The sequence below is a fragment of the Moschus berezovskii genome, chromosome 7, assembly GCF_049115385.1.
Source record: "Moschus berezovskii isolate FMDL1 chromosome 7, NW_MosBer_1.0, whole genome shotgun sequence".
In the NCBI taxonomy this organism is placed as follows: domain Eukaryota; kingdom Metazoa; phylum Chordata; class Mammalia; order Artiodactyla; family Moschidae; genus Moschus; species Moschus berezovskii.
Window position 1 is genome coordinate 113,181,113 of NC_142466.1, and position 25,903 is coordinate 113,207,015.

The following is a 25,903-nucleotide window of genomic DNA, read 5'->3' on the forward strand; positions in this document are numbered from 1 at the left end:
TATATGATTTCAAACATTATTCCATATTAGAAAAAAAAATGTTGCAGGTAAGAGCAGTATGTAAGAACGGTTATGTTTCACAAGTTATTTTTATTTCTCACAAGTATGTAAGAACAGATTAAAAAGGAACATGGTAAATATTTACATTTACATAAACAGAACCAACATAAGGATTCTATAAAGGTGACGGATAAAGTTGACCCTTTAAAAATTCTCTTCTATGCTGTAAATTTAAATCAAACTCAAACATTTGCTGGGCATCTGCTAGGTATTGCGGGTAGGCTAGGTTGAGAAACATGCAAGGATAGAGCACGGCACACAGAGATTAGAGCCAGCGTTTCAGCAGAGTAGCTAAGTGATAGACAGATGGAAGGATAGAAATGGACGTAAGCAGAACAAGACTAAGAGAGGGAGAGAAGAAAGACAGGGACGGGGAGAGGTGAGTCGGAGGGATGGAGGCTCTAGGACGACCCATGATGATCCTACCTCCTGATACACACTGCTGGTTATAACCTCTTCCACTTGAGTAATTTGCTTTCAGCCAAGAGATTACAGCAACATTGAGAGGTGCCACTTCTGTGATCAGGTTACAAAAGACTGTGACCTCTCTTTTGCTGGTTTTGATGAAACAAGCTGTTTTGGAGAGGCTCCTGGGGCAAGGCGGAGAAAGAAATGGCAAGCAACTCCAGTATTCTTGCCTAGAGGATCCCGAGGACAGAGGAGCCTGAGTGGGCTGCTGTCCATATGGTCACACAGAGTCAGACACAACTGAAGGGACTTATCATGCATACATGCATTGGAGAATGGAATGGCAACCCACTCCGGTATTCTTGCCTGGAGAATCCCCAGGGACAGTGGAGCCTGGTGGGCTGCCGCCTATGAGGTCACCCAGAGTCGGACATGACTGAAGCGACTTAGCAGCAGCAGCAGCTGGGGCAAGGAGCTGAGGGCAGCCTCCAGCCAAAAAGCCAGCAAGGAAATGAAGCTCTCAGTTTAACCACAACCAAGTGATTTTAGAGACTGATCCTTCCCAAAACTTTCAGCTGAGACCCCAGCCCTGGTCAGTAACTTCACTGAAGCCTCGTGAGAGACAGTGAAGCAGATCAAGTTCCGCTGTGCTCAGATTCCTCACTCACAGAGCCTGTGAGATGAGAAATCTGTGTTTTAAAGCACAGAAGTTTGGGGGTAGTTTGTTATCCGGTGATAAGCATAAGTAATACAGATACATAGATAAAATTTTCCATTATTTCATGAAAATTCTAAGAGTCATAAATCTCTAGACTCAGACAAATTGGTTAAGATGCATTAGAGTTTTAATTCCTTAGATTTTCTACTTTATTTTCCATAAACAAGGCATTTATCTCTCGCCTCAGCATTCAGCTGCTAGCATGCGAAGGAAAAGAGAACATTTTGTCATAATGTGAGTGTTGGCCGCTCAGTTGTGTCTGACTCTTTGTGACCCCCTGGACTGTAGCCCGCCAGGCTCCTCCGTCCATGGAACTCTCCAGGCAATAATACCGGAGTAGGTTGCTATTCCCTTCTCCAGGGGATCTTCCTGATCCAGGGAGCGAACCCAGGTTTTCTGAATTGCAGGCAGATTGTTTATCAACTCAGCCACTAGGGAAGCCCCTTTGTCATAACAGTAATACTAATAATAACAATAACAGCTATTGTTCACAGAGCACTAACTCAGGTAGGGCTCTAAAAACTTTAGATCTATTAAATCATCTACCATTTACAACATTAGTATGAGGTGTATATGTGCTTAGTTGCTCAGTCGTGTCTGACTCTGCGCAACTCCATGAACTGTAGCCCGCCAGGCTCCTCTGTCCATGGGATTCTCCAGGCAAGAATAATGGAGTGGGTTGCCATGCTCTCCTCCAGGGGATCTTCCCAACCCAGGGACTGAACCTGTATCTCATGTCTCCTGCATTGGCAGGCAGGTTCTTTACCACCAATGCCACCTACTACTATTATTCCCATTTTGCAGAGGTTGAAAATTAAGTACAGAAAAGCTAGGTAAGTTGTCCAAGGTTACCCAGTTTGTCAGCTGCAACAAATCCCAAACGTCACTTCAAATCATTTAATCTATTCCCCAAAATGACCTTTCAGGTGGGCGGAACCAGGGTTCCAACCCAGGTTTGTCTGACTCTGAAGCCCTCCACTGCACAATGATGGACTTAATAAGCAAACCTAACAATAATAAATGCAATGCAATGAACATTACTGCACACTAGGCAGTATCCTAATATGAAAGTGCTTAACATCCGAATCTTATTTTGCTCCCAACAATGCTGTGAGTTAGCCATTGTTATCACTATTTTGAAGAGAATAAAAGAGAGGTTAAACTACAGATCATCTTATAAATGCAGAAAACAGTACTTAGCTGATAAGGGGATGTTATCACTTAAATTGTGCCCCCCCCCAAAAAAAGATATACTGAAATCCTAGCCTCCAGAATGTCAGTATTTGACTATTTAAAAATAAGGTTGTTGCAGAGGAATTAGATGAAGTCACCCTGGAGTTTTAATTGGGTAACATGGAGATCATAATCCAATAGGACAGGTGTCCCTATAAGAAGACACAGTTGTGAATGAAAACTGTTGCCTGTTGCATCAACAGACAAAGGATATTGTAGCCATCAGGTCAGCAGTTGTTGCTGACCACCTCCAACTACGCACCCTGAGGGGATTCAGGATAGAGAAAAGTAGCCTACTGTCCCTAGACAGTTCAGGTGCAAATTGAAGGAATGCTTTCAATGAACCCTCATTCTCATATCTTCCCATACATAAAAGAGCACTAAATTCACTAACTCGAAGCTCTGGTTTTCTTTAACCATAATCTTTTGACGTTCCGACTATCTGGATTTTGTTGCAAAGCTACTATCTATCCTGGTTCCTCCCTTACTTTTTGTGAGCAGCCCTCAGAGCTATCCGAGACACTGTCTTCTGAGCTTAAGTCCTCAGATTGTCGGCCAAGTAAAATATAATTCTCAACTTTTAGGCTGTGCATTTTTTTTCCCACCCAGTACAGATCCACACACAGAGAATGCCATGTAAAGACAGAGACACACGGGGGGCGGGGGTGGGTGAGAATGACCATACGAAGCTGGAGGCTGAGACTGGAGTTCTGTTACCATGAACCAAGGAACACCTGGGGTCACCAGAAGCGGGAAGAGAAACGTGAGGATCCTCCCTGGAGACTTCAGAGAAGTCTTGCCCTGCTGCCACACTGATTTCAGACTTGTAGACTACGGAACAGTGAGAAAATACATTTCCCTGTTTCACCCCCACCCCCCACCCCAGTCTGTGATTCTTTGTTACAACAGCCCAAGGAAACAGATACAAGTGGTATGAATGTTAAATGAAAAAAAAAAAAAGTTATGGTAAAATGCTGAATAAAGTACTCCACAAACAGTATTTTTAAAACATCTCTGTATGTGGAGAACTAATAATGTGTCAAGGATATGCAAAGCCAGAAGATTAAAATAAGTGCATTTCCCTAGGGTGTTTATTTTACTTGGAGATTTTTGTGGGAAGCAACGTAATTAATTTAACTTGTGAGTAATTTAAACACTTTTTAAGTCTAATCGGGTTTTTTTTATTTTGTTTTTTAAGAGAAAAGAAAGGTTTTTGCTGTTTGCTTTTTGAACACATAATTGGATTACACCCCCAGACTGTCAGAAGTCCCATTAGCTCCTCTCTATGGTAGGGGAAAGGTCAGTATAAAAATAGGATGAGTCTTGAATTGAGACTATGGGCTTGTAATTGTGATTTTCATCAAATAGGGTGTTAACTCCGCACCTGGTCTAAGGAGCGGGTATAGGTGAGGTCTCAACTCTCCCATCTCTAATACCTGAAACACAGTGGCTGGTAGAAGAATGGCACGCTTCTGTGCAAGAGGCTCCTTCTCATTTTGGTGAAATCCACTGCACTAAGTCTCCAACATGGCAGAAACCCAGGGCAGAGGGAAGTCCCTCATTTTCACTGGCAATGCTGCTCAGAAAAGCTCATCTAAGTGTCTTTGCCTTAATAGGACCAAGCTCTATGGTCATAATGACAAGCAACTGCCCCACTTTCCTTGAATAACTGAGAAATGGAATGTGTGCTTAGTCGCTCAGTCGTGTTCGACTCTTTGAGACCCCATGGACTGGAGCCCACCAGGCTCCTCTGTCCATAGGATTCTCCAGGCAAGAATACTGGAGTGGGTAGCCATGCCCTCCTCCAGGGCATCTTCCCCACCCAGGAATCAAACCCAGGTCTCCCACCTTGAAGGCAGATTCTTAGGATCTGAGCCACCAGGGAAACTTGAGAAATGGAACACTGCCTGCCATATCAGTAAGCAAGGATGTCACAGTTATCGGTGACTGCAGCCCTCCAATCTGAGTTGGTGGGCACTCAGGAAGGAGAAGAATACCTGCCCTCTAAGATCCATCAGGCTGCAGTCACTCCCTGCAGTGAGCCCCAAGGGGGCTCAGGATGTGGAACACAGGGTACTGGCTCGATAACTGAGATGCACATGAAAGGGATGATTTCAGGGAGTTCAGACTCTTGCATCTTCCCAGGGATGCCGTTTTGTTTTGGTTTAGTTGCCTGGTCCTGACTGACTCTTTGTGACCCCATGGATTCATGCAAGCCCACCAGGATCTTCTGTCCATGGGATTCTTCAGGTAAGCATACTGTACTGGGTTGCCATTTCCCTCTCCATCCCATGCACAGAAAAGCTCTAAATTCCTTAAATTAGGATATCTGTTTTTCTTTCATTGCCAATAATCTTTTGATGTTCAGACTTCAGACTACCTGCCCTTTGATGTAAAACTTCTATATAACCTGGCTCTTCCTCTCTCCTCTTAGAGGAAGTTCATTCAGGATCTCTTGAGATACTGTCTCCTGGGCCTGAAGTCCTAAAAGTTCCCACCAAATAAAATATAGCTCTCAATTTTTAGGTTGTGAATATTTTTAAAGTTGACATTTCTAAGTATCACTTCTCCTCTCTTTTGAGGCTTAAAAATGAAACTTACGTAATAAAATAGACAGCCAGTGTAGGTAGTCTTTGGACAGAGGTCTGTAGCATGTCATGGGTCTAACTGACGTGGGTTTTACTCCAGCCCTGTTCCTTCCCAGAAGGTGACTGTATACAAGTCATTTAATCTTGCTGAGCATCGGTTGCTTCTTTTATAAGATAAAGTAACTGATGCCTACTTGAATCATTGTTGTGAAGATTGTGACATAGGACAATATCTATGGAGTGCCTGGTATATTGCTGTTGTTCAAAAAACAGTCCATTCTTATCCGATTGACCCCACTCAGTTATTTTGCAGCTAAAATAACTCTAGGTTAGACGGGATGTGATTTGCCTAAGGTCACATTTCTGAGTCTGACTCACTCAGCAACTTCTACGTGCTGGACACAGCGCTAAGAGATATGACAACAAACAGGCATTGTCCTTCAGGGAGATCACAGCTGACTGGTGACAATCGCAGGGAAGCAGGTAATTAGGCCCAACCTGGTATATGCTTTGTGAGAAATTATCAACTTGCAAATACTTGCTGAGCATGCTGTGAGCATACCCTTAATTAAATGCAAACCACTATATATTAATAACCTCAGTTAATCCTACAGCAAACCTTATTTTCACTTAGAAATAAAGAATGGGCAGAGAGATTAATCATGGTTAAAAGGGGCAGGGTTCTCAGAATCAGGTTCCAATCTGGGCTTTATGCTTATGAATATGGGGCCATGTTATTTCAATCACCTAGGCATCAGTTGCTTCTCTCACAGGGTCACTGGGAAGATTAAGTGAACTGTGCATGTGAAGGGTTTGATGGCAGCGCGACACTTAGGTTTGTTATTGTTTGTGGTTGTTGCTTTGTCATTGTGAAGGGTCGCTTTACCTACCCTGTCAATTCCAAGCCCATCCTCCTTCCAACCTCTTCCTATGCCTAAGCTATACTGTATAGTCACCCACAGGAACCTGTGTTGGTGGTAGCAGTGGTTTACTTGCTAAGTGGTGTCTGACTCTTGCAACCCCATGGACTGTAGCCCACCAGGATCCTGTGTCCCTGAGATTTCCCAGGCTAGAATACTGGAGTGGGTTGCCATTTCGTTCTCCAGGGGATCCTCCGGACCCAGGCCTCTCTCCTGCATGGCAGGGGGAGTTTTTACCGCTGAGTTGCCAGGGACTGTAGCTGACCCCAAACTATCCAGGGGCTACAGGTCCTCACCAGCCAACAGGCTAGCTCATTTCTCACCTGTGAAGGCTCTTCGCCTTTCTGGCTGCCCAAAAACTAGACTTGGGTTTAGGCTCCTGGGAAGCTTCAATCTGCAGGGACAGATTGCAAAGAGTGTTCCTACGTCTACCTCCCCTGTCGGCCTCCCAGCTGAGCAGGAGTAGGAATCCTTCATAACGGCAATTTGCTCATCAGATAAGCTTATCTCTAGGCTGCACCGTATCACCGGGAGATGAGCCCAGAAGCACTACGTTTCTAAGCGCAGCCAGGTTCTGTGCTTGCCCCAGAGTGAACGTTGCGGTCTTTCCTTGGCCCATTTCTCAGATGGCAAAGCTGAGGTGGAGAGAGGTCTTTCTGAGAGATGCCAAGGCTTGGCTGAGGACCACTCCGGGAGGCTACGGTTTAGCGAAGGGGTTGACACAGACTGCACTCAGACACACGAGTTTCGGTTTAGCTCCCGACTTGCTGAGTAAACTTAGGCCTCGGTTTCTTCAACCGTACAACGGGGACAGAAAGCTGAAATACGTGTCCCCAATATACCTAGGTCCTTGCGGAGGGTTAGCCCACCGCTACCTGGACCTTGGGCCGCCGCGAGCTCGGGTCCACCTGCCTACAACCCCCAGCATGCCTCGGGGGGGGGCGGGGCGCGGTGACGGACAGGCAGCTCTACGAATTGGCGCCCGCCAAGAGGCGCACGTTGGCGCATGCGCACAGGGCGGCGGGCCGGTGGGCTGGCAGCGGCGGACGCGTCGGAGCCGCGGGCGGTCAGGTAGGGGGCGGGATGGAGGGTGGGGGATGCGGGGCCGCGGCCGGAGTCGCGGGCGGTGGCCGAGCGGCGCGACGGTGAGCTGTGACGGCGTGCATCGGTCGGTCCACACCGGAATGGCAGAGCCCGGGGGACCGGATCTGAGGGGCAGGACCGTGGTGGGTGTCTGTGGGGACGGGCGCCGGGGGTGGGTTGCTAGAGGCAGGCTCGGGGCGAACTCGCGGGGGCTGAGGGGCTCGGAGGAGATGCAGCCCGGGAGGGGAGCGAGGGGCTCCGAGATTGGCGGTGCAGCATCTCAGGAGGTATGAGGTAATGTGGGGCCCTGGGGGGAGACGGGCGCAGCATCTGAGAGACGGGAGGGGACCTGAGGGCCCTGGAGGGATCGGGGGTGCAGAACCTCGGCAGTGTGAAGGGATGGGGAGCCTCGATGAGACTCTGGGTGCAGGATCTCAGGCTTTGAGCGGGGTGAGATCTGAGATCAGAGGGAGCAGAGTCCGGGGCTAGTCTAATTGCAGAGGAGGAAGCGTTTTTTTCCCCGAGTGGAATCTGAGGAAGACCGAGGGCCTGAATTCTTGAGGGGATCTGAGAAGCAAGATCTCTTCAGCAGGAAAAAGAGAATTGCCTGAGGTTTGAAGCGACACATGACATGGGTGGGGAAAAGAGGAAGGAGCAAGCTTGGGGGGTGGGGGGATGAGAAAGGGGCACCCAGAGGGTGGGGGCTCAGATTGAGGGAGAGCACAGATCTGAGGTGTGGGATCGGGTGTTTAACTGCGATGCAGGGCTGAAGGCTGCAGCGATTTGGAAATAGATGAAAGGATCTTTGTCTGGGGGATTCCGGGACACATGAGGGAGGAGTTGGTGGGGGTTGCAGTGAAGAGCCCCAAAGGCTGGGACTCTTAGGAGAGTTGAGAACAAGATTTAGCAAGGGTGGAACAGGGGTGTGGAGAGGTATTGGTTGGTCTGTAGAATTAAGAGACTGAATAGAGTTATGGATTGGTGTCTTGGATTGCGAAAGGAATTTTCCTGAAGTCTCTGCATAGGAAGCAAAGGGAGTTCTGGGGACCCAAAGACCTAGAAGCAATCTATGAAACTATATGAGTGTGTGAAGTTTCACAGAGTTCAGGGATTCAGCAAGAAAGTCATCACCCTTTGCGATCAGGACTCCTAATGGAACCTGAGTTTCCCTGCAAGGGGCAGAACCTCCCTCACTTGTTAACCAGACATCCCTCATCATGTGGCTCAGCTGGTAAAGATGCCACCTGCAATGCGGGAGGCCTGGGTTCGATCCCTGGGTTGGGAAGATCCTCTGGAGAAGAGAAAGGCTTCCCACTCCAGTACTCTGTCCTGGAGAATTCCATGGAGGTATAGTCAATGGGGTTGCAAAGAGCTGGACACGACTGAGCGACTTTCACTTCACCTCGTCATGAGGCAGCCATGGTGTGATTACTCCACTCTGAACGTGGACCCACTGAAAGTGGTTGGCTTCAGAGGGAAGAGAATGGCCAGTCATAAAGCAGGAGACTGTTCAAGGTCATCTGCCCAAGCTTCGCTTTGCATGTCCCTCCAAGCTGTGGTGACAGTGTGCGAGACCTCCAGGGGATGAGTGGAATGTGAGGTCAGGTCTTATCTTCCTTATCAGTTATATAAGTAGACAGAATTAATTCTACAGACGGTTCATAACAGTGGCTCTGTGAATGAGGTGTTTGAACTGGGAGACAAGAAAAAGGGATATAAGATGCACTGAGCATTTAGTACTATGACAAGTTCTAAAGAAATGGTTCCTAACTGACAGTGGTTTTGTCCCCCAGGGGGCATCTGGCGATGTCTGGACACATTCTTGGCTGTCACATTGGGGGTGTGGAGTACTGCCAGCCCCTAATAGGTAGACAACAGGAATACTATTAAACATCCTACAGTGCACTGAACGGCCTCCACAACAAAAGAAGTATCTGGCCCAAAATGTCAACAGTGCCAAGGCTGAGGAACTCTGCTCTGGAGTCACATATCCTGGATTCAGATCTTGGTTCTGTCTCTTCCTGACTGTGTGGTCTTGAGTGAGTTACTTAAACTCCCCGTGCTTGGCTCTTCATCTGTAAAACAGGTTTAAGTAACAGGACCTATGTCATAGGTTACTGTGATGGTAATCTATAATGAAGTAACTTAGAATGCTTAGTGTATGGTGCATAGTAAGTGCATAGTGATTTAGTCGTTTTTAACTTTCATATCTGCTTTCTTTACTCAGTTTTCATAACGGCCCTACTAAGCAAGCTACAGTATTCAGTTTTACATGTAAGGAAACTAAGGCTAAGGCAGTGACTTGTCTAAGTTTCCATAGCTAGAGAGGGCAAAAGTAGGCTCATCTTCAGATCTCTGTAACCTGGTATATTCTCTCTTTCCTTGCTTTTTCTTTGCTGGGACCTGCTCAGTCTTACCATATTTACCTCAGCCCATTCCTCTTTCATGAAAGGACTGCCCAGTCTGTATCACTATCAAACTGAACTCTAAAGGGAATAAATCCATCTGACTAGGTAGGGAGTAGCCCTGGACTTTGTTCTTGATTTGCTCTTAGACCAGGACCTGTGGGTACATAAAGGGAGGAGCTTATTGTTGGCAGACAGGATGAGGTGCAAGAAACTAGAGGATGAGGTATGGAGGCCATTGGCTAGAAAAATCACTGCATAGCAGGGGCCGAGGCTGATGGCACCTATACTCTGGAAAGTAACTCCTGTTCTGAATGATCTCTCATGGGCTTCTTTCCCTTGGGACAGAATGACATTTGCTGTGTCAGCTCGAGGACTAGCTGCCGTTCAGAAACAGAGTAGGTCTGCATCGGAAGACCAGAGACTTAGCTGGAATATCCATGCAAACCCCTAATGAAGATGTGTAAGGGAAACTGAGTCAGTCCGGGAATCGGAGATCTGAAGTTCAAAATCCTTCCTCTGCTGCTAATTTACTGGGTGTTCATGGGCAAGTACTTGCTCTTATCAACATCAATCTATTGAAACCACAAATAACTACCATTTATTGAGTGTGCATCATCTCAGTTAACCCTGCCGATGGTCTTACTAACAATTCAGGTGCCATTCTACATTTTACAGATGAAAAGGTGAATAGGCTGAATGATTTACCCAAGGCTCCATAACAAGTTGCAAAGCAGGGATGTGAGTCCAGATCTATCTGACTCACAAGTTACATTATACTAGTTTTGGTAGGAAGGTGTTTCCAAAGCTTAAGAGCCCTCTGGAGAGTGGTTGGTGGTCAAAAGTTTATCAGGTCCTTAAAGTGGATCACTGTCCACGCAGACGGACGTGCGCTGCCTCTGTGACTCTACCTCCCTTGGTTCCTTCGAGTAGAATAGTCAGAGTTAAAAAGCCATTCTTAGGTGTCTTTACCAGCCTCTCAGCCAGAGTGCCTAGAGCTAATGGTAGTGTCATCAGCTAGAAAACTGTAATACATCTTTTGAGTAGGTGTGTTTTTTATGGCTGGGAGTTGACACACCTGGATGTGAATCTTAGTTCTACTGCTTAGTAGGTTTGAGACCTTGGGCAGGTTGCTTTTGTTTGAGCCTAGTTTCCTTATTTAAAAAGAGGAATAACACATATGTCACATAGTGATGACAAGAGGTAATTTGTAAAAAGTGCCTGACTTTCACTGAATGGTGCTTTGAGAGGTAGCAATTATGAGAGGAAGCTGATGCCAGGGGACTGAGTGTAGCTCTGCCAAATCTGTGAACCTAAGCAACCCCTTCCAGTCTCCCCCAAATTCCCCTCCCCTCCTGTACCTTTCCCAGGATCCGCTTCCTGATCCTTTCATCAAAACCTCATGATTAGATGGGTATGCAGAGAAAGGAGCTCAGAGTTGAATGGGTTGAGATGAATTGGAAGTTCCCTGAAAAGACTGATGACTTTCCCCTTGTCCTGTATTCCTTGCGTCACCCGAAGATGCAGAAATCCTTTCTCAGTCCTACGGTTTTGGAGGACAGTAAGACAGACAAGTGTTTTTCCAGCAGACGCCATTATTGATTTAACCTGCCTTTGACCTGCTTTAACTAGAGTTTTCTTTCCCACAGACATGTCCTTCTGGGTTGTTTTGTGTGTCCCAGACAGGTGCAGCTGTGGGGTCATGCTTGCATTTCCCTATACGTACCTGCTTGTGGACTTTATCTTAGCTGTTGGCAGGTACCTTAAATGCCCTGAGTAATCTGACATTCAGAATCCTCTCCCTCCTACAGATCTGGGTGAGTGTCGGATGAACACCTCACTGACTTTCTTAACATCAGCCCTGCTAGCCACTCCTGGAGAGTGACCATCATGCACTTGATAAGCACTCAGTTCAAGCTGGAGGGATAAAAAAGGTTTATCAAGCGGTCATGAAATGTGAACGCCTTGCAGAAACCCCAGTCCAGGGGAGCATATTGTAACAGGGTGCACTTCTGTGTCCTGTCAGAGGAAGTGCAGGTGGTTTCCTGTGTTCTCTGGTTCTTGTGTGAAGAGCACTGCCCCTGTCTATTCTTGCTCACAGTTGTATCCCCGGGGTTTTCATGGGGCTGGACTCAGTATGTGCTCCGTGAGGATCTGTTGTTTAAGTACCTGCTTCAAGTCCTCCAGGTTTGTTCACAGCCTAAGTGCCCCAACGGGCTAACGGAGGTATAGGGAATAGACACTATCTCATGGTAGGGATTCAAGCATTGGATGCAGATTTGAAGGTCATCTTTAATCCTTTGATTGATTCTGAGATCAGTGAAAACAATCTCCAGGGAAGGTTCAGAATTTTAATTTTTGAAATGTATTATCCGATATTTCGGGTACTTTCGCCTTTTGAAAAGTGCCTATTCATTCCTTCTCATTGGCTGGCAGCCACTGTCGCTGCTCCTGCTACTACTAAAAAACTATTATTTATTGCATAGTTAATTGTGTACCCCCTTGGTATTTTCTGCACAAGAGAAGCTGTGAATTCACATGCCCATCAGTTTCTGACATGGATATCTAGTGTCCTCAAATCAGATTCCTTCAGAGCTAGACGGTTCATTAGCAATCTATGTGCCTTTATATGCCATAAGAGTAAAGATTCTTCATCCTTTCCAGTGCAGTTTGTAAACTGAATGCTTTGTTCATCCTGGTACTAATGTTAATAGTGTTCTGATTGTTACTAAAATTATGATTCAGAGCAATTTTTCACTGCGTATCTACCAGTTTATATGCATTATCCCTAATTATCACAATAACCTTCTTATAAAGCAGGAAAACAGATTTAGTGAGGTTAAATAACTTGCTTCCTGGCCCACAACCTGTAAATGACATGCTGATATGATCCCAGTTCTGTCTGACTTCAAGGTTCATGGGTTTTTGTTATTCTGCTCCCCTTGTTATTTATATCATGGACTGGGAAAGGCTAGTGGTGCCAAAAGCAGCCAGGGTTTGAGTATAGAATATTCCTGAGTCTTAGGGCAGCTGGAACAAAAACAGCTTAAGGGGTAGATTCTCATCTGGTGCTGAATCAGAGCTAGGCTAATATCACTGTGAAGTGCGCAGTATGAATCAGGAGATCAAAGAAATTAGTGGGGGGGGCGGGGTAAGCTGAGGTGAGATGAAGTGACAGTGATGGGTCAGGAGCTGACAGTACAAAGTGCATAACAGGAATATATTCGTAGTATCAGGGAGGCGGCCAGAATTATAAACACCAGGTTGAGGGTTCGTTCTGATTGGTTTTAGATTTTACAGCTGACAGAAAATGGGCAGCTAACTGGACTTGGGATGATAAGATAGTTCCTTTCACAGGTACATCTTTTCAAGGGAAATTGAGTTCAAATTGACTTCCCATCAGAATTCCTTTTGGTTTTAACAAGGTGTATCCTTCTGGAAGAGAGGAGCTGCATCTGCATGTCACATAGCTGCGTATCAGACGAGGCACCTGCTGAAAGCAGTGTTCTCAAGTTCCCAGGACATGGTTCAGGCCTTTTCCAGGTCTGAGACTATCTCCATGCCTGATGCTTTAGTGATGGGACTTCATGCTTCCTGGCAAAGCATGGCAGCATTAGGAAAGGAATCCTTGACGTTCTCCTGCCTCGGAGAGACTGGTGGAGCTGCAGACAGCTGAGATATTTTGGGACATAGATGTGGGCATAGTAAATTCGTTTTTTTAAGTGGATGACTTGAAGAGGGAGCCTGGAAGCTTTTTAATTGAAGGAGGTGGTATGATATTTCAGAAAACTGGAGAAAGAATGTGCTGGTATTTTTACAAGTTGGCAGACTTGTTTAATTAGCTGATCTGCAGTGCCAGTTCTGAGAAGAACAGATGTCCCCGTGCATTGTGAGGTAACATGCTCTGGATCCAAATACCAAATGTTGCCCTCAGTCTGTTGTCCCAGATGATGAAAGAGAGAGCTGAAGCCATTGGTTTAGAATTGAGGAGGTTTGCATGGATCCTGAGTTGAGGTTTCTATCTGTATTTCTATACTATTGCACCCAGACCCATGACATTTAAGTATTTAGCATTCACAGCTTCAGATGTTCACATGAGACCTGTTAAGTTCATGACAGGTGGTAATGTGTTATTTTTGTTGAGGCATGGATTTGAGTTATAATAGGTTGCCAGGCTGGTGTGTCGGAGTGGGTCACTCAAATAATAAATCAATCTAACCCACTCTGGCAGCTAAACCTCATTCTTTATTAATTGTGGAGAAAATTATATGCTATAAGGCAGCATTTCTTGGAGTATGGTCCAGAGACCAATGTTAATAAGTGTTATGTGACAGGAAAAGAAAAAGCTTGAAGTAATGTTGGGTTAAACAAAGGTATCGGTTCTGCATGCTTCCCCCACCATGTGACCCTGAGCCAGTTTTTCTGAGCCTTAGCTTCCTCATTTGTAAAATATTGTAATAAAAATAGTACCTGCATCCCAGGGTCATGAAGATTAAATGAGATTAAGTGGAGCATCTGGGCCTTCCCAGGTGGCACAGTGGTAAAGAATCTGCCTGCCAATGCAGGAGACGCAGGTTCCATCCCTGGGTTGGGAAGATCCCTTAAAGGAGGAACTAGCAACCAGCTCCAGTATTCTCACTGGGAAAGTTCCATGGACAGAGGAACCTGGAGAGCTATAGCCTGTGGGGTCGCAGAGTCAGACATGACTGAGTGCCTGGGTGCACACACAGATAATGGAGCATCTAGCCTGATGTCTAGCATATAGTAGGCACTAGATGTATACTCTTTCTCTTTCAGTAGAAGGAAAATGGGATTTCAGGGAGGTTGGATAGACCTTAGACAAATGGTTCATGGCCGCTCCTAAATATCTGTCAGACTGAGATGCAAAGCTAAATACGGGGGACAGTTTGTAATACGTATCTCCACACAGACTCACCTATGGGTGGAGAAAGAATTGATAACATTTGCAAGGCTTTCCTCAGCTTGCTGCATTGCCTTTAAAACCATGCTAGCTTCTCCTCTTCCTCCTCCTCCTTGACGGTTGACCATCTGCAGATCACAAGACTGCACAGGTGCAGCTGTAGGATTTGCATTTAGGAAGGGCTGGATTTACCCTTGTGCTTCACCTTGCTGGAATTATTCTGCTTTTGGGGTATAAACTGACAGTGACATAAGGCTGCAGAGCACGGGGATGTCTGTGGTTCTGCCTCATGAGCATGTGTGGATGGAGGAGGGTGGGAGAATTCATGGCATGCACTGCTTGGGGGGTGGGGGGGCAGGCGTGTTTCAGACCAAAAATAAACTGTCCTGATAAGGCACTACCATTTCTCAGATCTTCTGGGCTTGAGTCTCTGGCCTTCTTAGCTCCACCTCTTCCCACCCCAGTCCACTTGGCTGACAAATCTTAGTGATCGTACTTACTTTCGCATGTTGCTCAAAGGCATCTTCTTTCCATCTCCACAACCTGCTCCCTAGTTCAGGCTGCCCGGAACCTTCGCCAGGCAATTTTGCAGTATCTTCCAAACTAGTTTCTCTCCCTTTTCCCCTACTCCATTCAACCTGTGATCATATAAGTTTCCTGCTCTAAAACATGCACTGTTTCTCTCTGTTCATCAGAAGGAAGTCCCACGGTCTCACTTTGGCTCTGAAGACTCCTTATAATCACTGCCCAGTCTCCCCTTCCACGCTGGTCAGAGACCTAATGAGTGATGGTCAGGATCCACTACATGTGTCTTGAGTGAATGAACTCACAGAGGCAGTGGAATAATGGCTTCCTTTTCTCTTTAGCAGGGTTTGTCCCTCCAGAGCATGCACGCTCAGCCGTTCCGTCCCGGGTGGTGCTAGCAGGCCCCTTGGAAAGAAGTGCCATGGCCGCGGCTGCAGCCTCTCTCCTGAACCTGGACGCGCTGCGGGAAGTGCTGGAATGCCCCATCTGCATGGAGTCCTTCACGGAGGAGCAGCTGCGGCCCAAACTCCTGCACTGCGGCCACACCATCTGCTGCCAGTGCCTGGAGAAGCTCCTGGCCAGCAGCATCAACGGCGTCCGCTGTCCCTTTTGCAGCAAGATCACCCTCATCACCAACCTGGCCCAGCTGACCGACAACCTGACGGTGCTAAAGATCATCGACAAGGCGGGGCTCAGCGAGGCGGTGGGGCTGCTCATGTGCCGCTCCTGTGGACGGCGGCTGCCGCGGCAGTTCTGCCGGAGCTGCGGCGTGGTGGTGTGCGAGCCGTGCCGGGAGGCGGAGCACCCGCCGCCGGGGCACTGCACGCTCCCGGTCAAAGAGGCCGCGGAGGAGCGGCGGCGGGACTTCGGCCGGAAGTTGGCGTGTCTGCGGGAGCTCACGGGAGAGCTGCAGCGGCGGAAGGTGGCCTTGGAAGGCGTCTCCAAGGACCTTCAGGCCCGGTATAAGGCGGTCCTCCAGGAGTACGGGCACGAGGAACGCAGGGTCCAGGAAGAGCTGGCTCGCTCCCGGAAGTTCTTCACGGGCTCGCTGGCCGAGGTGGAGAAGTCCAACAGTCAGGTGGTGGAGGAGCAGAGCTACCTGCTGAACATCGCCGAGGTGCAGGCCGTGTCCCGCTGCGACTACTTCCTGGCCAAGATCAAGCAGGCCGACGTGGCGCTCCTGGAAGAGGCAGCCGACGAGGAGGAGCCCGAGCTCACTGCCAGCCTGCCCCGGGAGCTCACCCTGCAGGACGTGGAGCTTCTCAAGGTCGGCCACGTCGGCCCCCTCCAGATCGGCCAGGCGGTCAAGAAGCCCCGGACGGTCAACATGGAAGACTCGTGGGCCATGGAGGCGGCGGCCTCTGCTGCTCCTTCCTCGGTTACGTTTAGAGAGATGGACGTGAGCCCTGAGGACATGGGCGCCAGCCCGAGGGCCTCGCCTGCCAAGCAGCAGGGTTCCGACCCGGCCGCCAACATCCAGCAGTGCCTCTTTCTCAGGAAGATGGGGGCCAAAGGCAGCACCCCGGGCATGTTCAACCTCCCAGTCAGTCTCTATGTGACCGCTCAAGGCGAGGTGCTGGTTGCTGACCGCGGCAACTACCGCATACAAGTCTTTACCCGCAAAGGCTTTCTGAAGGAGATCCGCCGCAGCTCCAGCGCCATGGATAGCTTTGTGCTGAGCTTCTTTGGGGCCGACCCGCCCAACCTCACTCCTCTGTCAGTGGCCATGAACTGCCACGGGCTGATCGGCGTGACTGACAGCTACGACAACTCGCTCAAGGTATACACCTTGGATGGCCACTGCGTGGCCTGTCACCGGAGCCAGCTGAGCAAACCCTGGGGCATCACAGCCCTCCCATCCGGCCAGTTTGTGGTGACCGACGTGGAAGGTGGAAAGCTCTGGTGCTTCACGGTTGACCGAGGCGCGGGGGTGGTCAAGTACAGCTGCCTCTGCAGCGCCGTGCGGCCCAAGTTCGTCGCCTGTGACGCCGAAGGCACCGTCTACTTCACCCAGGGCCTGGGTCTCAACCTGGAGAACTGGCAGAACGAGCACCATCTGGAGGGCGGCTTCTCCATCGGCTCCGTGGGCCCCGACGGGCAGCTGGGTCGCCAGATCAGCCACTTCTTCTCGGAGAACGAGGACTTCCGCTGCATCACGGGCATGTGTGTGGACGCCCGTGGCGACCTCATCGTGGCTGACAGCAGTCGCAAGGAAATCCTCCACTTCCCCAAGGGTGGGGGCTACAGTGTCCTTATTCGAGAGGGGCTCACCTGTCCGGTGGGCATTGCCCTCACTCCAAAGGGGCAGCTGCTGGTCCTGGACTGTTGGGATCATTGCATCAAGATTTACAGCTACCATCTGAGAAGATACTCTACCCCTTAGGGGCTGGGGAATATCCGTTTCTTCTGCTCCTCAAACACCTACCCTTCCCTTATACCTTGGTCGTTGGCGGTACTGTAGGGTAGACTTGGGCTGTGTCTTGCCTCCACCTGGCTAGTCCTAGAAGTTTAGAAGCTCTGTGTTTTAGCATTGTTGTTGTTTTTAATTTGTATTCTTTCAAAGTTTAGAGCTTTAACAGATGCAGTATCCCCCATAGGACACGTGATTTGAGGTTACCTGACATTTGATTAGAACGTAGGCCCTTCCAGGCTTCAGTAGAGAGCCTTTTGCCCCTGTATTTGAAATTGTCCCTTGTACTGAATCCTTGTTGATTTCCCCCTCTTTTGGCTTTGGTAACTCCGGTCCCTTCCTTCCTTCCTGTTCTAACATGCTCCCTCGGCGGCGCTTTCCCTGTAACTTGCTGCTTTCAGTTTGCACGCTGCACTGGGACTTTCTTCACCTTTCCGTGACACTTCAGACACCACACCCCTGTGATGTGGTGGCTCAGGTCTGACCACCGTTACCAGTCTGAGAGACCATTCGCTTACTGCCACCACGGGAGCTCCCCACTCCCCACTCCCCACCGGGAAGCAGTACTTTCCTGGCTCTAGGGGTTTTGCGATATCTTGGATTGGTCTCTAATTGCAGGTTTGACCAAGAATCCAGGGCAGAAAATGGATCGACCCCCGTTGGTTGGTGTTGAAGACTTTAGCCTGGGAATCGCTTGCCTTTTAAAGGAGCACATGGATTGGAAAAGTTATGCCAAAGCACAGGAAGATGGAAATAAAAATAAATGCTGCTGTAGGCAGCAGACATTCATGAGTAGTCTCTAGAGCGCATCCGATTTTCATATTAACCTCTCTCCACTGACCTGTGGTAGGAGCTGTCTGCAGAATTGTACAACACAGGCCAGGGCCAAGAAAGTGGGGAGGTGGGCGCATCTCATTTTCATTACTAGAGCAAAACTGTTGGGTCCTCATTGTGCATTTTCCCCAAGTGAGTGCATAGTTTTAGGTTGGGGGATTTATTTCCATCCCTCTATCAAGCATTAAATAGTTGATAACTGTTTCTTCATCACTTGTGTTCATGTCTTTTAATTGAAGCTGAGATTTGGGCGGGGAGGGGTGGGGAGGGGTAAGTTGTGCCTTGCTGCATTTTTTGAGAGCAGTATGAATCTGCCTGGGTCACCATTCAGCAAAAAGCACCATTATGTAGAGAGAATCCAAACCTTACTCCCACATACATGGGTACAGAATCAGCCCTCAAGGTCTACAGTCACCAACACCATATTCTAAACTCAGCATCCACCGTCTGCTTTATCCTTGAAATTCATAAAAGAAACCTGTGCTTTTAGGGAGACCAGAGGTGGGTGAGGGACTTGCTGACAAGGTTCCTCAGGCTCTGGTGTTTACCAACCAATGTACTGTGCACTCTGGGTGCAGGGCTAATGACAAATCAAAGAATATGCTTGCACAGAAGCAAAATCTGCTACTAGAAAAAAAAAAGTGGTAGTGGTGTTGCTTTTTCGGGTTCTGTTGTGATAGCCGCCAAAGGATAGGAAAGGAGCTAATTAAAATGATGTTGGACTAGTTTGTCTTGTGCTTTACACCTGGAGAAAGCCCCGTGTTCTGATTATGAACGCGCATCTGATTTCTAAAGATTATATAATTGGGAGGAAATCGATCCAATTAAAAGTACATCACGGATGACTCCACCAGTTATTACAGCCACTTTATCTGTAGGAGCACCTGGTGACAGGAGGTCTATCTCTGCTGTTAGCAGGGGCTTGCTGAGGCAATAATAGTGGCTGAGGACTTTGGCAAAAGGTTTGCGACAGAGAAGTGGATATAACATTGCTGGCTGGCTTGATGTAACAACGCCAGGAATCCTCCCTCTGCCTCCGCTTTGGGGAGGAAGTGCCATGACCGCTGCATTCAGCATTTAGGTGGACCCCATCTCTGAACCACACTCCTGCCATGGCCTTCAAATGCAACAGGCTACCTGCTGGTTCATAATAGAAGTAAACATGAATGCTTTTGTTCCTTTGCTGTGATAGTTTAGGTTGTGTTTGGGACAGTCAATCTTCAGTTATCTACCACGTTGACTAAATTACAGAGTACAGCCCCAAGACTCTAGTTTACCAGTTACAGCCATTTGTGTGTGTGTGGTGTTTTCTTGTTATCTGAATAAGGGCAGTGATTGCCTTATTCAGATAAAGCCTCACATGTGAGTCTGTCATGTAAAACAGATTGAAAAGCAGCTATTCTGACAGAAGCAGGCTTGTGGGCCAGAAGAACAGGCCCTCACCTAAACTCCTGGGTACAATCACTGAACTCTTGCGACTCTACAGAACATGATCTGAAAACCACTGATCACAGCATCACTTATCTTCCAGTTCATGTTATTGGCCATGTGGCTATGGGCAAGTCACTTAACCCTTCGTCTTACGGAAACTGATGAAAATGATCTTTGCCTCTATGATGAGTGTAAGATGTGAAATACTAAATGTCACAATATCTGCTACCATTCTTGGCATACTCAATCAGCCGAGTTGTCTCAAGAGTGGGTTTAGGTTGTTTGACCACTTCAAATAATACCTCCCCGCTTTCCTGTTGTTACAGCTTCCTATTTCCTAACCAAAACCCTTCTCAGGCATTTCTCCCCTCTAGCCCTAAGCCTCCAATTAAATCTGGTCACTTGTTCCTTTCTACTCTCATTCATGTTTCTGTCACTGCATAAATCACTGTGCTGCAATTGTTTACCCATATATCTAAGCTTTACTGAGGGTCAGCTTTAATCTCTAGCTAAGAACATGTAGCATGACGCTTAATACACAGTATGTCCTCAGTTATTTAATTGGCTGTTATTTACATGACTTAATGTGACAGTTCAGTCGCTCAGTCGTGTCCAACTCTTTGCAACCCCATGAATCACAGCATGCCAGGCCTCCCTGTCCATCACCAACTCCCGGAGTTCACTCAAACTCATATCCACAGAGTCGGTGATGCCATCCAGCCATCTCATTCTCTGTCGTCCCCGTCTCCTCCCGCCCCCAATCCCTCCCAGCATCAGAGTTTTTTCCAGTGAGTCAACTCTTCGCGTGAGGTAGGCCCTCCCATAACCTGAGTCTTCCTAACAACACTCTTAACATTGGATGAAAGATACACAAGAGTTTATCTGAGAGTAAGATGTGTTAAAAAAAGAAAACTAAAGACAAGTGACTTACAGGCTCAGTAAGACCCTGCTTTCCTTTATTGTTGTGAAGGCCACTCAGGCGTGTCCAACTCTTCGCAACCGCATGGGCTGTAGCCCGCCAGGCTCCTCTATCCAGGGATTCTCCAGGGAAGAATACTGGAATGGGTTGCCATTTCCTTCTGCAGAGGAGCTTCCCAACCCAGGGACCGAACACACTCCTCCTGCACTGGCAGGCAGATTCTTTAACCCCTGTGCCACCTGGGAAACCCCATCATTCTGAGTAATTATATAGAATTTAAGGTTTCAGAACAATGATTCCTTCCATATCTGAGTACTTACTGTGAGCCTGGCACTATGCCAAATGTTCAGAAATGAAAATAAAAGTTAAGTAATATTATAACTTTCTCATAAGTTATTTTACAGTCTTTCTGGAGCATTTGGAATTGAACTCCATTGCCCTGGTCTTCCTCGTAGGCCAGGGATAGGCACTATGTGAACGATGGTGAGAGTCAACCCCAACGTACTCTCCAGGCTGAGATAGTCCACAGAGGCTACTCCGTTATTCCAATCAGTAGGATAAACTCGCCTGGCGTCTTAGAGTTCCTGTGGGTAAGGCGAATAATGCTTAAGGAGTTGTACTCTTTAATCTCGTACTAATTAATGGCCTCTTAAAAGTGAAGCGTTACCAGCTCCATAGGAGGGAAATGCAAGGCAGAGCCTAGTAGGAAACACAGGGCACTACCTTGTACCTGACTAGGCTGCTGATCTGAACTCAAGCAGCTTCTCAAGGGATCGCAAAACAAATTACAGCTAAGAAATCACAGATGCCTGCATGAATGTTACAAGCAGGGCAGTGGTGAGCAAGGAGGGTGTTTAGCAAAATAACATTCCAGAACTTTGGCTATATCTTGTCAATATCATGAATATTCATGGTACCCTAACTCTGAAGTTAGGAAGTTCTGGGATCAGCAATGCATGCCAGTGGGAAGGCGCTGGCCTTGGTCTGGATCTGAATCACAGCTCTACCCCTAAACTAGCTATGTGGCCTCGGATGAGCACCATACCTCTGCATCAGTTTGCCTATCCTTATAAAGAGAAAGTTGGATTCGATCATCACTAAAGTCTCTTCGAGTTCTATGATTTTATTTTACCAACTAGAACTCTGGTTGAGCCCCACCACCAACACCAATGTTTTTGTGTGATTCTTTTGTGTTATTTTACCGTGTTTACATTAGAGTGGAAAGAACCTGCGCTTTGTAATCCCCCCACTGTGGTTCAGCTGTTTACCCCAGCTGTCGTGACCTTGGGTCTCTTGCTCACTACTGCCACTCTGTTGAGCCACTGTTTTCTCATCTTGGAGAAGATGACAAGTTATGTTTTAAAGGGCTATTATGAGAATTAAAATATACTAATGGGACAGTATGTATAAAAGCTTCTAATTCAGAAAATGGGAGGTACTCAGGAAATGTGATTTCCATTGTAGGGGGCAAAGACCTCCTCCCCCAACCCCCCACCTCCCATGGTGAACTGATGCCGATTTTTCAAGTTAACACTGGGGGAGATTTCAGACCTGCTCTGGTGATTCAACCACACTGCTCAGTTTCTTAATTAAAAAGCCTATTGGAATAAAAGTGGTATGGCCGCAGGGGCAGAGGCAAAACTTTCACAGCAATGTATCCCACTAGGAAAGCTGCACATAAAAGCTAGAGGCTAATCACTGAAGTCAGTAGGATGGCATCTTGACTCTTGGCAGGAACAAGCATGTCTACCTATCCCTCTACATGGCTAGCATAAAGGCATTTTTCTTCCAGGTCAATATTCATTAACTCAAATAATTACAAGAATCAAAATAAGCCGTAAATTTCATTGTTAGGTGGGGGTAATGTATTGCAGTTAAAACTTGGGCTTTGTAAGCCTACGGGGGCCGAGTTCATTCTTGTTTCCCTCACATGTCAGTTCTCTGGCCACGGAGTCATTTAGCCTTTCAGCTTCAGTCTCTTCATAAATAATAAAATGATACTGTTTACTGCATTGCTCTGAAGAGATGATCGATGTAAAACACTTAGCAGGCTGTCTGCTTATAAGAGTTTCACTTTGTAAACTTTCAATAGTGGAAAATATCATATTATACTAAATTAAATGTATGAAAAGGTTACCCACATTTTTGTGACAGCAGAATCGTAGGAACTGGTGAGGAAAACATTTATTTCCCTCAAAGGAAAATTATTTAGTAACTTACTGAAATCTGGAGTGAATAAGAGTTCGATGACTGTAAGTCAAATGCATATCTTCCCTATAAAAATAAAACCAGGGTTTTCTTTAGGTGATTTACTCAGTTTCCCTGGCTATGACTAGTGCCGCTGCACATTTTCACAGAATATTAATATTTAGATCTACTTCTTCCACTTATTCACTCACTTACTCATTAGACATACACGACATCTACTGTGCTTTGCTCACTGCAGTGGTTACATGAGTACTGAAGAGGTGAATCAGTCAGGTAGCTTGTGGTTTGGCTGGAGAGATATGGAATGTAAAAAAAAAAAAAAAAAAATTACAGAATAAGATCAATGGTGCGAGATAGAAATGGAGTACCAAGTGTTTAGGAAAAGACTGCTTCTGGGTGAGAGGATCTGCTTGCTGAAGGGCCCTGCAGGAGGAGGGGCTATCAGGAACACAGGCACAACATTCCAGGGAAAAGTGAGAAGCTGGGACCAGCACGAGGCTCACATCTCAGGAGTGAGGGGGCATTAAAGCAATTCAGAGGCTGAAAGTGATCCATTTGTCCACGACCTTTCAAGTAATAATGCAAGTGGTTGTGTTCATTTTTTTTCCTGCCCAAAGCCATATCATCTATTCGTATCAGTACCCATGGCTCAAGGAGGCTTCATTCTTACGGAGGTGGCAGCATATGAAAGAGAATCTCCTCAGAGACCTAGGGAGGCCAGGGTGGAAGAAGGGATAGTTTGAAAATGCACCAGTCCCTATCCCCGACCCCCGGATTCTACTATATCTCCTTATTGGGAATCCCTCACTGAATCTGTCTCAGAAATTGAACTTTCTGCCTTCCTAAAATCCTGAAATAATATCTAACTGTGTGAGTGCGTGCTTAGTTGTATCTGACTCTTTGCGACCCCATTCGCTGTAGCCCACCAGGCTCCTCTGTCCGTGTAATTTTCCAGGCAAGAATACTCAAGCAGGTTGCCATTTCCTTCTCCAGGGGGTCTTCCCGACTCAGGGGTCAAACCCACGTCTTTTGTCTCCTGCAGTGACGCTGCGCCCCCTGGGAAGCCCCCTCAAAAGCCTAAGACAAATGAGTTTTGGAATCTTGATAAAACTTTGTGCTAGAATCTGACTCCCTTTTGGATACTTGAGGTTGACAGCTTTCCAAACCTTCTGCCCTATATCTGGACATGCTGCTAAGAAAGCTCAAGTACTTCTACCTTTGGTGCCAGTGGGAAGTCCCAACCACACAGGTTCTAGCCCCTGCATAAGAATCCTCACTGCAGCCCCATCTCCAAGTCACCATAAAAACCACGATGGTCTCCTTTTCCTGCTCTCAAGCCATTTCTGAACCTGCTAGGGAGCCCACATTGCTCTTCCTATAAACCCTCATTCCGTGACTTAGAAGCCTTTTCCTATCCACTTGGTGGGTCAATAGCATCATCCGAAACCAAGTTTTGGGTGGGTCCCCCTCTGCGGGATAACCACAACCTCCGGCATAATAAGCAGTGTTTAGGCAATAGCCACCATCCCGGGTGGGGTGGATGGGTGGGGTGCGGGGGTCCTTTATCCTCTTGCTTTGGTTTGCTAACTACCTTGTTTTCTGAGGCAATGCTTGCTGGCAACCGTGTACTTTGAGCTGTGCTGCTTCTGGTGCATTTGCTGAGCCCTACCACACCTCTCTTTTATCAATTTAACTGAACTGAACTGGCAGATGTGATCATTGGTACTTAGGGAGCAGAGTGGTCCTGGGTCATGCGTCCTGGCCCCAACCTATGTGTGTCTTGGAATCATGCGTCGAGATTCCAGCATAATCTGTGACGTCACGGGAATGACTCGTGCCCCGTGACCACTGGTTGGCTGTCTCAACCAAGCATTGCCTCCATTCCATACAGTGCTCAGGGAGACACTGATGCCTCGTGCAATACGTGGGACTACTGGTGGTGGTTCCCAGGCAGGAAGAACAGTCGCCATGTGGAACGCTGTGGGCCACACTCTAAAAGCAGGTGGCTCACGAGGACGCTACGGGATGTCTCTGCTGCCACCATGTCACTGCTGGTCAAAAGGAAAGATCCCAGTCCTCAGCGTTGTAGAGAAAATCATCCCAGGTCTCCCCAGGACATAGGCAGTGGGTTAGTTTAAATTCAGCTTAAGCCTTGAGTCCTTAAACCCTATAAAGAAGCCAATGCCACGAGGAAGGTCCTAGTCTTGATGATACAGATTTGCTACTCTGGAGGAAGAAACTTATAAATATGAGTAGGGTAGTGAAGACGCCCCCTAGTCCCTCACCACAAAACTGTATAGTAGCCACCAAAAGCAAAAAATCAAATAAATACAGGAGGAGGAAATAAGCAACAAACTGAAACAGAGGTCACAAAGTAACCCAAGTAGAAATTCAAAATTTACTAAAAGAATTCATACAAAAAATAAAAAAAGATTGAAGACTGGTAATTGGTTTTTGCACCTTAGCAACCTAAGCTCTGAATTAGAACATCTGCTGAAATGCACCAATTATCAAACTTCCATGACTTTAACCAATACTAGGGATCAAACTAGATTTACACGTGGGGATTCCCCTAAATTTAAAGAAGGTACCCCCTAAAACTTTATGGGAGTTACTGAGGACATTTCAGGATATGTAAGGAAGACAAATAGGTACACCTCACCTTAATCATCAGAACTAATGCCCTGCCTAAATTCCTCATAGCCTTAACACTCATTACCCTGAAATATTCCATACTGAGTATGGATGCTATGACCCAATGAGTAATAAATTAAAATCGAATTAAGTTTTGGCACTTAGAATTGGCTTACCAAAATAGGAGCACATGGACCCTGCTCCCTCCCATTAGTTAAAATAGTTAAGATGGCCCAGTTTAAACAGCCTTTGAGGTTTAAAAGTCATATTCAAGACCTATTTATAAAAAGATTGATTATCCCCACTGCTTCATTATTTTAAAGCCGAATTTACCCTGTTCTTAAACCTGGAAAGATTGAATAAAATCTCACAATGGATTACTGCAACCTTAATGCTGACACCCCACCCATTAAGGCTTCCATACCAATTACGGAAATTATAAATTCCATCCAATCAATAACTGGTAAATACTTTGCAGTCATAGACTTGGCTAATCTGTCATGTGAAAGTGTTAGTCGCTCAGTCATGTCTGACTCTGCCACCCCATGGACTGTAGCCCACCATGCTCCTCTGTCCATGGGATTCTCCCAGCAAGACTACTGGAGT

At 47.0% G+C, this 25,903-nt stretch overlaps 2 protein-coding genes across 5 annotated transcripts in view; one reads left to right on the top strand and one right to left on the bottom strand.

Annotated features, from left to right (window-relative positions):
* The window catches only part of ASTN2 (astrotactin 2), a 1,049,203-nt gene that overhangs the window by 238,467 nt on the left and 784,833 nt on the right, over positions 1-25,903 (bottom strand). The window lies entirely within an intron of this gene.
* TRIM32 (tripartite motif containing 32) lies at positions 6,935-18,315 on the top strand. Of its 4 annotated transcripts, none has more exons than XM_055427754.2 (2): positions 6,935-6,998; positions 15,206-18,315. In XM_055427754.2, exon 2 carries the CDS (start codon positions 15,283-15,285, stop codon positions 17,242-17,244), a length of 1,962 nt encoding a protein of 653 aa, XP_055283729.2. In that variant the 5' UTR covers positions 6,935-6,998; positions 15,206-15,282; the 3' UTR covers positions 17,245-18,315. The 4 variants fall into 4 exon arrangements, with proteins under 4 accessions (XP_055283729.2, XP_055283728.2, XP_055283727.2 ...); XM_055427753.2 differs by having other exon boundaries at positions 6,958-6,998; positions 15,203-18,315; XM_055427752.2 differs by lacking the exon at positions 6,935-6,998 and adding an exon at positions 7,020-7,153.

What these genes read in the sequence shown, in the direction of transcription:
- TRIM32 (XM_055427754.2), top strand. Translation starts at nt 15,283, where the DNA reads ATGGCCGCGGCTGCAGCCTCTCTCCTGAACCTGGACGCGCTGCGGGAA.